The 15,903-nt window shown below is 38.7% G+C and overlaps 2 protein-coding genes across 3 annotated transcripts in view; both read left to right on the top strand.

Annotated features, from left to right (window-relative positions):
* The first annotated feature begins 33 nt into the window (after positions 1 to 33).
* LOC134816518 (uncharacterized) lies at positions 34 to 3,536 on the top strand. The gene is made up of 6 exons (XM_063825391.1): positions 34 to 254; positions 1,019 to 1,135; positions 1,362 to 1,474; positions 1,774 to 1,905; positions 2,292 to 2,369; positions 2,596 to 3,536. The coding sequence occupies exons 1-6, from the start codon at positions 49 to 51 to the stop codon at positions 2,748 to 2,750; spliced, it is 801 nt and encodes a 266-aa protein (XP_063681461.1). The 5' UTR covers positions 34 to 48; the 3' UTR covers positions 2,751 to 3,536.
* Positions 3,537 to 7,975: 4,439 nt separating this feature from the next.
* The window catches only part of LOC134816556 (mediator of RNA polymerase II transcription subunit 14-like), a 51,792-nt gene continuing 43,864 nt past the window's right edge, over positions 7,976 to 15,903 (top strand). For both annotated transcript variants that reach the window (XM_063825451.1, XM_063825450.1), the window contains exons 1-8: positions 7,976 to 9,962; positions 10,133 to 10,360; positions 10,893 to 11,101; positions 11,363 to 11,520; positions 11,805 to 11,909; positions 12,015 to 12,136; positions 15,437 to 15,578; positions 15,771 to 15,890. In XM_063825451.1, the coding sequence (XP_063681521.1) occupies positions 9,871 to 9,962; positions 10,133 to 10,360; positions 10,893 to 11,101; positions 11,363 to 11,520; positions 11,805 to 11,909; positions 12,015 to 12,136; positions 15,437 to 15,578; positions 15,771 to 15,890 (1,176 nt within the window). In that variant the 5' untranslated portion in view covers positions 7,976 to 9,870. The remainder of the gene's footprint in view (positions 9,963 to 10,132; positions 10,361 to 10,892; positions 11,102 to 11,362; positions 11,521 to 11,804; positions 11,910 to 12,014; positions 12,137 to 15,436; positions 15,579 to 15,770; positions 15,891 to 15,903) is intronic.

Genomic DNA, 15,903 nt, shown 5'->3' with positions numbered 1-15,903 from the left:
ACACTAACTTTTAATTAAACTAATCTCTCTGAATACTACTAGTTAGCCATGTGGTTGTTATACCTCGCCGCCACCACCCTTCTCACCCTCCTCCTCAGCCTCCTCTCCAAACATGTCAACTACATCCTCAGGATGGTCCTTTACTCTTGGGTTTTCCTGGTGTTAGCTGTGGTTCACATGGTTTATTGTCCGTTCTTCCCTAAAAACAGAGATAACACCTACACACTTGCTCCCCTATTTTACCATCTCTCCAGGTAAAATATTGTATAACTAATTACTGTAATTAGTAGTGTTGTAATTAGTAATTACAACACTACAAATCTATTACATTTATTCAGGACGTTACAGAAGGAATTTAAATATTGTATAACTAATTACAACACTACAAATCTATTACATTTATTCAGGACGTTACAGAAGGAATTTAAATATTGTATAACTAATTACAACACTATAAATCTATTACATTTATTGAGGACGTTACAGAAGGAATATTGTATAACTAATTACAACACTACAAATCTATTAAATTTATTGAGGACGTTACAGAAGGAATTTATTTAATGTCGTTTGAGGAGTCCTCACTCTCCTCACGTCCAACAATGGCGTTTCTCTTGTCGCTAATATGCATATACTTTATCGTCCATTTTATGAACAGCCCTTATTAAAGTAGTGTGCCATTAATTACTCGGTTTAGCACGGGCTACTATCATTACTCAATGTTAGGATACTGTGTGTACTGTGTGTACTGTGTGTACTGTGTGTACTGTGGCATTAGTGTAAGAGCCGATTTCTAGTCTGAGTCTAGTGTGTGTTCTATTGCGGAGTAATCATCTCAAACAGTGTGATGTGGTTTGTTGTTTGTTCTTGCAGCGTTTATGCTGTGTCTTTTAATCTTTACAGTCTTATTTGTTGTTCGTTAAATCGTTGTTTCGAGTAACACTTTTCTCAGCAATGTGCGGAACAGTTCACTAACAAGCAGATGCGTAATTTCTTTTTTATAAGTTTTCCTCTTCAGATTATTATTGGGTATAACAGTAGAAGCTGAGGGTGAAGAACACCTGGAGTCTCACGAGGGTGGTTACATTCTCTCCCCCAATCACCAGTCTTCTCTTGATACTTTGTGTATTGCTAGGTTTGTGATACCTTGTGTATTGCTAGGTTTGTGATACCTTGTGTATTGCTAGGTTTGTTATTTTCAACAACCACATAATATCTACAGCTGAGCTGGGGATCTACAGCTGTGTTCTTGTAGTCACAGCTATGTAACTCACCTAAAAAGAGCTGTTGATTTAAACTTAAACTACAACCTAAACTGTCCTACTCCACACTTGACATGCTGGCTAATCACATCTCCGCAGGATCTGGCCCCACAGAGCCATCATTCTGATGAAGCGCTCCCTATTATACGTTCCCTTCTTTGGATGGGCGGCTTATCTCAGTGGCCACGAGTTTATAACACGTAAAAGTGGAGGTGAGTGCAGTGTGCAACATGGCAACTATAAATACATGAGACATGTTCACTATACTATACACTATACACTATACTAGACACATGTTCACTAACTGTAGTGCAGTGTAGTGGAGGTGAGACATGTTCACTAACTGTCACTATTTTTGGAATAATTGTTATATATTCGGATATGTTAGTCCAATATGCTTAATGCTTATAATGAAGAAAATTGTCGAATTCTTTATTAATTTTATATCGAATGTCTAATGAAAAGTATTTTAATTTTCAATTGCTAATCTGTTATTACCGAACCCATTCAGCCAGCGGGGAAGTGCGTGACCACATGAACTTAATAAATGAGCGTATAAAGAATGAACGGCTCCGTGTTTGTGTATTCCCTGAAGGAACCCGAAACAAGGCCTTCGATGGGAAAATGCTTCCCTTCAAGAAAGGTAACGTTTTTATACAAAGTATATTAAGGCATTTTTTGTTCCCGTTTGTTACTTTATTTATAATCTAATAATTATATTATTATTATATTAAATTTATAATCTAATAATTATATTGTATTATTATTATTATGTAATGGAACATAGCGGACTACTTGCTTGTTTTAACGATTCTGAATGGTTAAGTATTTACACTTTGCAATCTAATTATTGGATGACGGTATCGACTAATTACTAATCATGCATGAGCTGTCGTAGCTAAACAATCAATAATGAAACCTGTAATTCAGTAATTGTGATCATTACGATCATTCTAACTAGTTTAGAAGCAAACCAACCTCTGCTGACCATCGTCTAATAATTAGCTAAATTTCTTGATTTCCTGTCAGGTGGATTCCATATGGCGCAACAATGTCAAGCTCCGATAGTACCAGTTGTGATATACATTCCACCGTCACTATACGATGGTAAGTTTAAAAATAAGGAATAATTATTTCGGATATTTCTGCATTTAACATTTTTGAAATTAAAAGGTCAACTGATAGACGGAATTTGATTTACAATTTCGAAAAATAAAGGTATACATTACAACGATTTTAATCTTTTCCATAACATCAATATCTCTAGCCATACTAAGTCAACGTTCAGTAAAAACATTGAAATCTCAATTCTATTAGCAAACTATGCCACCAGGTAAGAACTGGGTGTTCAACAGCGGGGTGATAAGAATGAAGGTTCTAGAACCCATCTCCACCGTGGGTCTCTCCTCTGATGACGTCACTGAACTGACGAACAGTGTCCAGACTAAAATGCAGGAAGCACTGGATGAGCTCAGCAAGAGGGCTTAAAAAGCTGTGATACTATAGATTAAATGCTCATAAATTAGTATGAGTGATATATTGCAGTACTAATTATTACGATTTTATCCTAACTGAATTCGAAATGCCTTTCCACAACAGGTAGTTTCGTTGGAAAGGAAATAACAAGATGATTTTCTTGTTTGTGTAACAAATTTGATAGTCTGTTGTTTTAACCTTCCTTTAGCAGTATTTATGATAGTATAAATAAATAGATAAATAATAAATAAGTATTAAAGTATTGTAATCGAGTAAAGTATTTATGTAAAGATCGAGAATTTATAGCCATGATGTAGCAAAACTTAATTTAATTTGGGTCCTCATATAATAGAGTTTTCTCTTCCTGTAAATTAGAGTTTATTGAAGCCTAGCCCTTAGCTGCATCACATTCCCTTTGATCACATCACTTTGCGTCCGGTTATCATTTAAAGTACCCGTTTCGTTGTTTAGGAGTAAAGTTGAACTTCTGTAATGTTGTTGTCGCTTAAAAGTTTGAAATGACAGTGTTTTGCTAGTGTTTATTTTTGATTTGGTAATTTTGTACTGCTGTACAGAGTTTGGCAATTAAGACCATGTTTGATTTTTCAGTGTCGTTATCAACATTTAAAAAAATGAATTTGTATTTCAAATTGATTCCGTTATTGCGACTGATTAGTATTTGGTTTTATATTTATGAGAATACGGATCAGCCTGATGAATTATAATACTTTCTGTGAGTTTTATCATTGTACAATAATTTGTCTGTTAATATTATAACGTATCTATCTTAATCGGTTATGGATGTTTATTGCTTATAGTGCATTTTCCAATTTCTATCATCATTATAAATTTGATTGTGATTTTTCGTTTTACTGCGAGATGAGTAAGATGAGCCCTCCCCTCTCTGATATTGGATTGATAAGAAATGAATTGCTTCGTTTTTTAACCTTATTACTTTATTAATTATCCAGATGTTATGGAAACTGGAAAGAAGAACAGTGACCAAGACCCAGTATCAGTTGTGAACAAATCTTGACGAGAAATAATAAAATGCTTGCGTACGATGCAAGAATTCTTCTTATATTACATATTTGCAGCAGGATGATTTGTGAATTAGTGAATAAATCAGATTCTTTACTCAGCAGTACTTCTAGAAATAGCAGTAACATTACCTTTGCCGCTAGAGTAAATATGAGAGCAAGTGTGACCTTAGACCTACTAAATGTGGTAAAGAGAAATGCTGTCTAACAATTTACGTTCATGCAGTTAAGAAACTTGGACCAGGAAACTTAAAGCAATTTCCTGACCGTGTGGTTATCATGGGAAGCTAACACTTTACTAAGCAGCAAACTCTGCTGTTTGATAACCACGACTTCTCAGTGTGTCATTGTGATCAGAGTTGTTGGGAAAGAATAAATAATTAGCTTGTTGGCAGCAAACCATGAGTGATTCCAATCCTGGTTGATTTTAATATTGATGTTAACAAGGTTAATGTTACTAGCTGTGGTTGATTTTAATATTGATGTTAACAAGGTTAATGTTACTAGCTGTGGTTGATATTAATATTGATGTTAATAAGGTTAATGGTACTAGCTGTGGTTGATATTAATATTGATGTTAACAAGGTTAATGTTACTAGCTGTGGTTGATTTTAATATTGATGTTAATAAGGTTAATGTTACTAGCTGTGGTTGATTTTAATATTGATGTTAATAAGGTTAATGTTACTAGCTGTGGTTCATATTAGACATATGGCTGTGGAGATCTGTACTTCATATCTCCAATTCTTTACTTAGCAGCTTATTCAACAATATCCCACATTTATACCTAGCTTTTTGTTAGACGAAACAAATTGCAGGGGGAATTATCCAGAATGCGTTACTAGGAACCTATGTGGACTTACATCCGATCTGTGGAAAATCTTCACTGAGAAAGAATAAATTAGAAACCATTCAAATGCTGGTCGGAATTCTTGGACACTTTACTGTGGTGATAAGTGTGACTAAAGCATGATCGTGTAAATCAGACTCTTTACTATTAGCAGCAAGATAACGTAACTCTGGTACATGGGTATTGAGTCTGACCCCTGGTTTGATTTGTGGTAGGTGTTAACATGGCTAATGTTACTAATAAATTATTTTTATCGTCTAGATAGATAGAATTAGAATTACTCATCACCACAGCTGTATAATTGTATATTAATATGAATTAACTCGTGGACAGTTATGGTACTGAGAAAGAATAAATTATCTGTCACAAAAATAGATTCCATATTTATCAAGGCCCTGTCCTTGTTGGGGTTAAAATGACATCTTATACTAGGTGCTCTGTATGGCATTGATTTTATCTTGCATTTATTTGCAATATTTCTTAATTGTGTCTTGTATTTGTTATCCTAATTCTTCGCTAAGCAGTTATTAATGAGAAAACATTTTCATTGGTGAAACTGGAATTATTACGTTGTGTACGAGTTGTATTAATATTGTTGGAATCGTTTTGAATTCTTTCATTTTTTTCGTCACATTGAGTTTTAATGTTCGAGAAACAAACTGAGAAAGCCGCTAAAATTGGTTTATAATGTAAATCGGAGATATTGAAAAAAAGATAATTTTCGTCGTGAAATTGAATATGATATAACATATAAATTAAATCGTATCGAAACTTTAAAAATATACATAGTTACGTGAAACTGCGTTCTTTTTTCTTTTACATATAACAAGACCTATAAATAAGTAATAACGATACAGCAATATATATAGATATAGCAGCGGTCATTCGAGCGTAGACCATGGCCTATCGGGCGCCTATCGGACGCCTATCGGGCGCTTATCGGGCCCCTATCGGACGCCTATAGGCGCCCGATAGGCGTCTGATAGGCGCCCGATAGGCGTCCAATAGGCGCCCGATAGGCCATGGTCTCCGCTCGAATGACCATAGCAGCTATTGCTGTATACCAACTAAATAATCAATATTAATGATAACCATCCAGCTAAACTATAGAAAGCTCAGTATGGGACCATTGACATTTATTGCCAACTTTGTTTCAATCTCAACGTCCTTAGATCATTAAATTAATTAAATATTGGATGAATGAATTGATCGACATATTTTATGAATTCATACAAACTCAAAAAGTAAAACTTTATTCAGGTATCTTTTTATAAGGGGGGGGGGGGTGTCACGTCCGTCTATGTCCGCTTGTCTCATAGAATCCAAAAAGGACAGGACATAGGCTGACATAGGCGGACATAGACGGACATAGACGGACATAGGCGGACATAGGCGGACATTAATGGACACCTTAATTGCTAAATAAAATGTTCAATTTTTGCTGTTATAGGGGTCTTATTTTTTTTGTCCGTTCGGTACCCTATATTTTCAAAACGGACAAAAATAGAGCGGACAAAAACGGACAAAAATGGACTAAAACGGACAAAAATGGAAATAACATTTAGATGCTTCATCCTCCTACTCTTCCTCCTCCTCCTCCTGGGTCTTCCTGATCTTCCTCAGTCCTCTTTCTCCTCCCCTCCTCAGTCCTCCTCCTACTCCTCCTCCTCGTCCTCAGTCCTCCTCATCAGTCCTCAACAGTCCTCCTCCTCCCCAGTCCTCCTCCTCCTCCTGAGTCCTCCTCCTGGGTCCTCCTCTTCATCCTCCTCCTCTTCCTCCTCAGTCCTCAGTCCTCCTCAGTCCTCCTCCTCATCCTTCTCCTCAGTCCTCCATCCTCCTCTTCAGGGCTCCCCCAGTCCCCCTCCTCCTCCTCCTATTCAGTCCTCCTCCTCCTCCTCCTCCTCCTCAGTCCTCCTCCTTCTCAGTCCTCCTGAGTCCTCCTCCTCCTCCTCCTGAGTCCTCATCCTCCTCCTCCTCTTCCCTCTCAGGCATCCTCCTCAGCCATCCTCCTCAGTCCTCCTCAGTCCTCCTAGCTCCTCAGTCCTCCTCCTCCTGGGTCCTCCTCCTCCTCTTCATCCTCCTCCTCTTCCTCCTCGGTCCTCAGTCCTCCTCCTCCTGGGTCCTCCTCCTCATCCTTCTCATCAGTCCTTCCTCCTCCCCAGTCCTCTCCCAGTCCCCCTCCTTCTCCTCCTCCTATTCAGTCCTCCTCCTCATCCTCCTCCTCAGTTCTCCTCAGTCCTCCTTCTCATTTCACCTAAGTCCTCCTGAGTCCTCCTCCTCCTCTTCCTCCTGAGTCCTCCTCCTGAGTCATCCTCCTCCTCCCTCTCAGTCATCCTCCTCAGTCATCCTTCTCAGTCATCCTCCTCAGCCATCCTCCTAAGTACTCCTCAGTCCTCCTCCTTCTCAGTCATCGTCAGTCCTCCTCCTCAGTCCTCCTCCTCCTCCTGGGTCCTCCTGGGTCTTCCTGATCCTCCCCAGTCCTCTTCCTCCTCCCCTCCTCAGTCCTCCTCCTACTCCTCCTCCTCGTCCTCAGTCCTCCTCATCAGTCCTCAACAGTTCTCCTCCTCCCCAGTCCTCCTCCTCCTGGGGCCTTTTCCTGGGTCCTCCTCCTGGGTCCTCCTCCTCCTTGGTCCTCCTCCTCCTGGGTCCTCCTTCTCCTCCTCAGTCCTTCTCCTCCTCCTCCTCAGTCCTCTTCCTTCTCTTCCTCCTCCTCCTCCCTCTCAGTCATCCTCCTCAGCCATCCTCCTCAGCCATCCTCCTCAGTCCTCCTCCTCAGTCCTCCTCCTTCTCAGTCCTCCTCCTGAGTCCTCCTCCTCCTCAGTCATCCTCCTCAGTTCTCCTCCTCCTCCTCCTAGGTCCTCCTTCTGGGTCCTCCTCCTCCTCCTCCTCCTCCTGGGTCTTCCTGATCCTTCTCCTCCCTCCCAGTCATCCTCCTCAGTCATCCTCCTCAGTCATCCTCCTCAGTCATCCTCCTCAGCCATCCTCCTCAGCCATCCTCCTCAGCCATCCTCCTCAGTACTCTTCAGTACTCTTCAGTCCTCAAAATTTTTGTCCGCTAATGTCCACCAATGTCCGCTAATGTCCACCAATGTCCGTCCAAGTCCGCCAATGTCCGTCCGGGTCCGCCAATGTCCGTCCGAGTCCGCCAATGTCCGTCCGAGTCCGCCAATGTCCGTCCGAGTCCGCCAATGTCCGTCCGTGTCCGCCAATGTCCCAAAAAACACGTCCGTTGTCTCATAGAATCCAAAAAGGACAGGACATAGGCGGACATAGACGGACATGACACCCCCCCCCCCCTATAAGGTATGTATAATTGTATAATTGCATAATTATTTATTATTTATTTCATTTCAGAAGAATGATAAGTGTTGGATATGACTAGAAGCAAAACGTAGGAGCAGCAGAGTATAATTTAGTAGTATACTGTATTACTGTGTCTAAACACGTGTCTCAACACGTGTCTCAACTGTGTCTTAACATGTGGCTCAACACGTGTCTCAACTGTGTCTTAACATGTGGCTCAACTGTGTTTCAGTTAATGAAACCATGGCTCTCTATCTCTCATTTCGCGAAAGAATGTCCAACGAAATATTTGTCAACAAATCCTCCTGAGAAAGAATAAAGTGATGCATTTCATTTCATTTCATTTCATTTCATGTAAAAGAGCACCATGGCATCTGTGAACTGTGCTCTGAGATTTGTTACAGAACAAATAAAACTGGGAAAGAATAAATTTGCCTACTTTGTTGCATTGAAAGATAAGAGAATAATATGTTAGAACCTGGTAAATGTGGGGTATCTCTCTATCTCTATCTCTAGCGTTGTCAAAGACTGTACAGCGAAATATTCGTGAGCATATCCTCCTGAGAAAGAATAAAGTGATGCTTTGAAAATCATGTAACCGAAGATCATTTAGATCTTTGAACATGGCCGGATTTATTGCTCAACAGATATACATGAGAAAGAATAAATCATTAATATGTATAATGGCAAAATTCTTTGTGTGCATGAAGTTACACAAATATTGCTTGGAAAGAATAAAAAGTGGGGGATGATAACAACATGTGAACATTGACAGTGTGACGTGTCCTCCAGGTATTTTCTGGGAGGGAATAAGTGAGGTTCCGCACTAGCAGAAAAATTAATGTTTTCAATGATTGTTAACTGAAATCATTGTCGACAAATCTACCTGAGAAAGAATAAAATCACTTCAACGTGCCGGGACTTGCCTGTCAGCTCTGTAACGTTTGTGTCGATGAATTTGGAACATGTCAAAGAGCATCATGTATGTCATGTGAAACATGGCGTGTTTATTGCAAGACAAATAAAACTGGGAAAGAATAAATTATCAATGATACCTATTATTGATATTTTCCTTACTGTTACAACATAAGAACAGGAGGTACTTTTGACACGATCCTCTTATTTCCCCTTTTTTATGGCGCATGGTAAAATTCCATTGAACATATCAGAGAACATCATATAGATGCTAAACGTTGGAGGGAATGAATGTCGGATACATACTACCGGGAAAGAGAACATCATATAGATGCTAAACGTTGGAGGGAATGAATGTCGGATACATACTACCGGGAAAGAGAACATCATATAGATGCTAAACGTTGGAGGGAATGAATGTCGGATACATACTACCGGGAAAGAGAACATCATATAGATGCTAAACGTTGGAGGGAATGAATGTCGGATACATACTACCGGGAAAGAGAACATCATATAGATGCTAAACGTTGGAGGGAATGAATGTCGGATACATACTACCGGGAAAGAATAAATACTGTGCACTAAATGTTGTTCCAATTTGGTACTTGTATTGCGGGATTATACCTCATTAGTTTGGTAGTTTTGTTTAATGATAAGGACAGGAAAGGTGAAATGTTTATCAATAGATATAAGTTTTTGCAAGTTTTACATATCATTGTCACAATTTTAAGTTATTTCAATGATTCCAGTATTTTCATCGTCTCTCTCATATATTAAAAATGACTTTTAAATGGTTCAAATCAAAGTTCTCATATTAAAAATGACTTTTAAATGGTGAAAATCAAAGTTGTGCAAATTAAAATAAACAATGAAATTACTTGACGAAACATTACTTTATGTTTTACAGCCAAAATAAAATAGGAAACTAATCCAGTGAAAATGTAGACGGTACTAAGACTCGCTGATATCCAGTGCTCCAATTTGAAATGTGACAGTGAGTGTTTGAAGTTCCGTCTATTATATGGAGGAGGGACAGAATGTAGTGCCCCTTACTCTACTAATCGACTACCTCGTCCAGAAAACTTATCATGACCTCATCGTCCTGTCTGAGTTGTAAGTTATGAACTTCTTTTTTTTTGGGTGCACAAATTTTAGTAATCATGCCATGAGATCTTATCATTTACCTTTATTTTACGCTTGCCTGGTTTATGACTGATAAATTGTCATTTTACGGCGGTGTTTAATGGCTAAATGCTAAAATTTAACCTATGTACTCACTACAGGTTGCCCAGAAAGAGCGACACAGAACGTAAAACCTCAATCTACCAGTTCTCAAACCGTACCCAGCTTCAGTTCATCAGACTGCTAGCACTAGTGAAATGGGCGTGCAAAGCGTCCCGTGTAGACAAATGTACAGAGATTATCATGTTTCTTGATAAGCAGGCTGCTCTTTTTGTTGAAACTGCTGACAGTTTGTTTACCATATCAAAGGAACGGTTGATGGGAGCAAGGTACATCTCTATACTATACATCTCTATACTATACATCTCTATACTATACATCTCTATACTATACATCTCTATACTATACATCTCTATACTATACATCTCTATACTATACATCTCTATACTATACATCTCTATACTATACATCTCTATACTATACATCTCTATACTATACATCTCTATACTATACATCTCTATACTATACATCTCTATACTATACATCTCTATACTATACATCTCTATACTATACATCTCTATACTATACATCTCTATACTATATATACTAACTATTTGCTCAACCTTCATTAACCACTTAACCTTTAATTGCCCCGCCTTGACGTCTAATTTAGTTTAGTTCCGCTTAACAGTCTGGCTTATTTTTGGTAACTCTATGATTTAAATCTGTTTCACGAACTCAATTTAAATTCTACTTTAATTAACAAATCGACCGATTCCATAATCATGACATATGCCTAATGAGTAATGAGTGATAAACAACTAAGTCCCTATTTTGTTACTGAACATTCTCCCTCGATAGTTTCCCCGTATTTGGACTACAATCAGCAGTGGACGTCCTGGTAACTGGTACATACTCACGACTACCGCTCTGTATAAAAGACAAGATCATACCTTCTCTAACCCTGTCTGACAAGGAGAAAACTGAAACTTTGAACAAGCTGACCAGTTTGATAGAACAGCGGCTGGTTTTGTCTAAGATACCAATAAAGTACAAGAATATTGAGATAGGTGAGAATTAAGGAGTGTACTGTGTTTTAAATATTGCTGTAGAATTTGTACATGAAATACCAGTAATGCTACTCATTGAACTATTTCAACAGTTCAAACTTAAATCTTTCAAATTAATGTACAGGATTTAGTACACAAAAGTAAAACCCCGCTGTAGAATATATTATATACAATTTATTATATCCATTAAAATAACTACTCATTGAAATATACCAACGTGGCACATAGACCCATGTTAACAGTTAGCAATCTCTTTATCAGAGCAAGGTTACGTTAAGCTGACAGTACCTCACGAGTTTACAGTCCGACTTACAGTCCCAAATGATGACTTTAAGAATCCCTGGAGATTACTCTCGTTTGATGTGCTGGTACAGAACCCTAAAGATGATGATCCTCGACCTGTAGTGCACTTACAACAGGTGGTGTGACGTTGTGTGTGACGTTGTGTGTGACGTTGTGAGTGACGTTGTGTGTGACGTTGTGTGTAACGTTGTGTGTGACGTTGTGTGTGACGTTGTGTGTGACGTTGTGTGTGACGTTGCGTGTGACGTTGTGTGTGACGTTGTGTGTGACGTTGTATGTTCAGTAGCCTCATTAGCCACCATTTGATAGTAATATGAGCAGTTTTAACTGAATATTAATGCAAAGTTCATTACTTGATAAGACCACTTTTGGTCGTGTCGTTATACCAAACGTTTTGCAGAAAGAATACTTGACGGAGTTGCTGCAGTCAAGACTATTTGACCCAGACCAGGAACCCCTTGAGAATCTGTGTGTTGTTGCCCATCAGTTCTGCTTATCTTTACAGGTCAGTTTATTATCAAGTACATCCTGTTAATTTGTATGTCCAGTTTGTTGTTTTTTCGGGAGTACGACCTTCAAATAAAAGTTTGTAAATATACGATCTTTACAGTTGGAAATACTCTATCAACAAGCAATGAAGATGAAGAATGTGTCGTGGAATACGAGCCGCATAAAGATGCTGCAAGTTGTGGACTACATTGAGGGTGATCGATTAACAGTTCGTTATTGGAGGTTGGTCTGAGATGCTAATGAAGATGTTGTGGCTATTTGGTCCCCAAAATATAATGTGTTCTTGTAACACGCGATACTTCGCTAACATTAAAATATCAATTATTTTCGCGCGTTATCTGTATATACCGCGCGCGGCACGTAACGTCATGAAATACGTACACACTGGCCACTCCTCGATCAGACGTTTTATTTAATTTTACCGAACCGAAAGAATTACTCTGGCCTCTGTGTTGACTTGACAGGTATGATAATCTCTTTGACATAAAATCGCCAATCGTGTCCTAAAGGCACATTTTAGCGATTCTGTGAAGTGTGATGAGTCCGGAGACCGGCACGATAATAAACTCCACATCGGGTCCGAGACCAAATCATGAAGGCAGCCGGATTTCTATGTTATGGGCTATAATGGATTTGTTTTAATTCATCATTCGACAAAATGACCATGTAGATCATTGAAAAATGTGGTTTTTCCAAATTACACGCCGGAATGCTTAACCTTTCAACATGCTAATGACTAGCGGCATCTCTATAAATACATACTTCTAAATTTTGAATTGAGCTCGCAATATCCAGACTCTTGCAAAACCTTTTACGTGATTGTACATCTATATTTGTTAGTCTAGACTCTGCAAAACAAATGAAACGATCACATTCGAACGAAACCAACAATATTTATCGTAAAATCAAGAGCTATTATCACTCTCTGGTGTTTCACCTGGAACATGTACATTAATATTATCCTCACAAATTGACACTCTCTTTTTCGTATTATTCTCCGCAATAATGGAGTGCACACTCAATACTCCGGACACCTCATCCACTAGTTCGTCCTCCTCGTGTATCACCTCATCCACTAGTTCGTCCTTCTCGTGTATCACCTCATCGCTTACATCCTCATCTCTACTCTCATTTCGGTTCATGGATTTATGAATTTTCAACATATCAACAATAATACTAGCTCGTTTTCTGAAGGGCTGTGCAGGGTTCATATTCTTAACCACTTCAAAATTGTCCACAGTACTCATACGTCGTATGGGTTCCGTTACCATGGTGGTTGCAATATTTGTGGACGATCTCCGGTACACCTTTCTGTCCCTGATCACTCTAATCACCATTCTCCGAATAGTTGTATTGTGCATGGCATATATTATGGGGTTCAGAGCAGGACTAATATAGACCATCCAGAGGACAATGTGCGAGGTCAGCGAGTAGGAGTTAAGCAGCTTGTCGGGGTCTACTGTTCTGAAGTAGGACATTTCCGCTACAAATGAGGGTAGCCACGTTGCTACGAATGTGAAGATGACTATTGACACGGTTGACGCGACTTTTATGTCGCTTTTGTGGTCTTTTACAACTTCTTTCAAAGTCCTGTGCTTTGTTTTGGCCATGCGGTTATATTGCATCTTCCTCCTGCTGTTTAGCAACATTCTCTCTATTCTAACAGGCTTCTTACTGTTGATATGGGCTGCACAAAATATAGCGACATAGCATACCACCATTATTAGAGTAAGAAGGAACCGCAACCCCCACTGGAACCAGTAAAATATCTTCAAGCTTGATAGACTGGTGTCCATTGTAAGGATACAAGTGTAGCCGCTCCGAAAGAAGATGATACTCCCTGTAAAGTTGATTATAAAGGTCTAGTTACTAGTTAAAGGCTCTCGTTTTTGTGATACTCACTAGAAATACTTCAAAGTTCTTATTTAATGTTATATACCTTTGTAAGAGGGGTATATTGGTATTAATCCGTGTGTCGCCCATGTCATTAGCAGCACGTATCTCATACGCTTTCTAGTGACTAGGGATCTGTACTGTAACGGACGAAATGCTGCAAAAAACCTGGAACATTATTACAGATGATATATTATCATGAATACAACAATGATGAGTTCTTGAATCTTAAATGCAACTAACGATCAACCCTGTCAAACATTCTCGGCCGATTATTTACGTAATTATGTATGTACCTAATAATTTTATACATAATAATTTGCTGCAACCTGTCGATACTGATAATAGCAAGCTGAGTATAAGCAATGTTCATGAAAACACTCCCAATATAAGTCTGTATCTCGCACCAATGTCTGTGTCCTCCTACTGACAGCCAGGTGTCGCTTGCACCGTATTTCTCTTCCACGCCCCTGTCTGAAGAACAAATAACAACTACGTGAAAATGGAACAAATATCTGAAAGTGAAAAGAAATGAGTCGATATCATGTACTGTTTCAATCTGCACATAAATTCGCAGAAGTTCACGATATTTATAATATTAACATAAAAATTAGAACGTTGATCGGACCTCCGGTAACTATTGAGTAGAGGATAGTTGTCATGCACGTGCAGCCCACAACAAAGTCTGCTAATGACTGACCTGTGGAAGTCTTGAAATTGAAAAAATCTCCGATAAACTAAAACTTAACTTTCATCTCATTTGATACTAAATATTGAGGACGTACGCGTATGTATAAACTTACAAGCTATAAGAAAGTATCCAGGGTTCTTTTTCCGCACCGCAACCAATGTGATAATGATAATAATGTTCCCGAAAATAGCGAGGATTGTCATTAGGCACATGATGACCCCGGAAATAACCCGGTATGTGATCATATTCTCTATTTCAACCATACCTTCTCTTGTTTTTGTGGGGTTAATCATCACTAAGACCGTTCATCTAAAAGAAAATAAAACACTACTGCAAACTTCTCAAAATTTTGAAAACTAAAATGGTTGATCTTTGCTCAAGATATTAGATGAATGTATTGAATGAGCCAACCGTGACCATAACACCGGAACCGAAGTGAATGAAGGAGACTGCGAGTGCTTGATCTTCTAGAACAAACTGAAAGCGAAAATTAAATGGATTTAAAAACTAAAAAACTCGAATTTAAAATTTGTAAGACAGTTACTAGTCTCCAGGATATTCTGGTGTTATTGAAACTTTAGTAAAATAATCATAACTTCAATACATATACAGTATATATTATATAGTATAATACTAAACCTATGCACTTTAAATATAAATGTATACAACGAGTACGAGTCTTCAGTTTATCAAACACCACAATCTGATGTCATTATTAGATATATTTCCTGGTCCTCAAAAATCGGCCCTGTCAGCCAACAATTGCATGGCAAATCAAAAGCAATTCAAGAGACCCCCGTTCTGTTTATAATGGCATGTAGACTGGAAATAAACCGGCGTGGAAATTCTCGAACTTTACCTAACACTTGTTGTTATAATCACGGTCGTTATTATTCTGTTCCCCTAGAAACTCAATTCAAACAGGTTCTTTATTTCAGTGGAGTGATGGCAGTTGGAGCTGCTCAACCAGGGATAATGTCTTACGCAATCCTTGTGATATACCTACCAGGGGGTGATCCTCTGGACTCCTTCAAGATAGACCACCGGCCTGATATTAGCAAGATTCCAGACAGAGACACTGTGAGTCAGATGGGAGTAGTCAATTACTGTTTATTATATTATTATCACTCGGATTTGTTTTTTTAATATTCTTGGTATTTTTATACGATTGATTTACTGTTGTTTTACGATTGATTTACTGTTGCGAGATGGGACGGTGAGCCCGGTTAAAGGGCTTGTGGAGTGATATTAAACGAAAATATTCCCCATCAGGTTAAACTAGATATTTCAAATCTATCTTTGGAACGGCTGCTGGAGGAAACAATCGAGCATAGGACATACGAGTTTCTATCTAAACTAAAGGACAGACTCTCACTGGTGCCTGATATCGAGGTAAATTTGTTGT

Source organism: Bolinopsis microptera, chromosome 6 (assembly GCF_026151205.1).
Source record: "Bolinopsis microptera isolate Bmic1 chromosome 6, MBARI_Bmic_1.0, whole genome shotgun sequence".
Taxonomy (NCBI): Eukaryota; Metazoa; Ctenophora; class Tentaculata; order Lobata; family Bolinopsidae; genus Bolinopsis; species Bolinopsis microptera.
This window is presented reverse-complemented; position numbering and strand designations above follow the sequence as displayed.

Coding starts and splice junctions, on each gene's coding strand:
- LOC134816518 (XM_063825391.1), top strand. CDS start 49: ATGTGGTTGTTATACCTCGCCGCCACCACCCTTCTCACCCTCCTCCTC. Junction 255..1,018: donor CTATTTTACCATCTCTCCAG/GTAAAATATTGT, acceptor TTTCCTCTTCAG/ATTATTATTGGGTATAACAG. Junction 1,906..2,291: donor AATGCTTCCCTTCAAGAAAG/GTAACGTTTTTA, acceptor ATTTCCTGTCAG/GTGGATTCCATATGGCGCAA.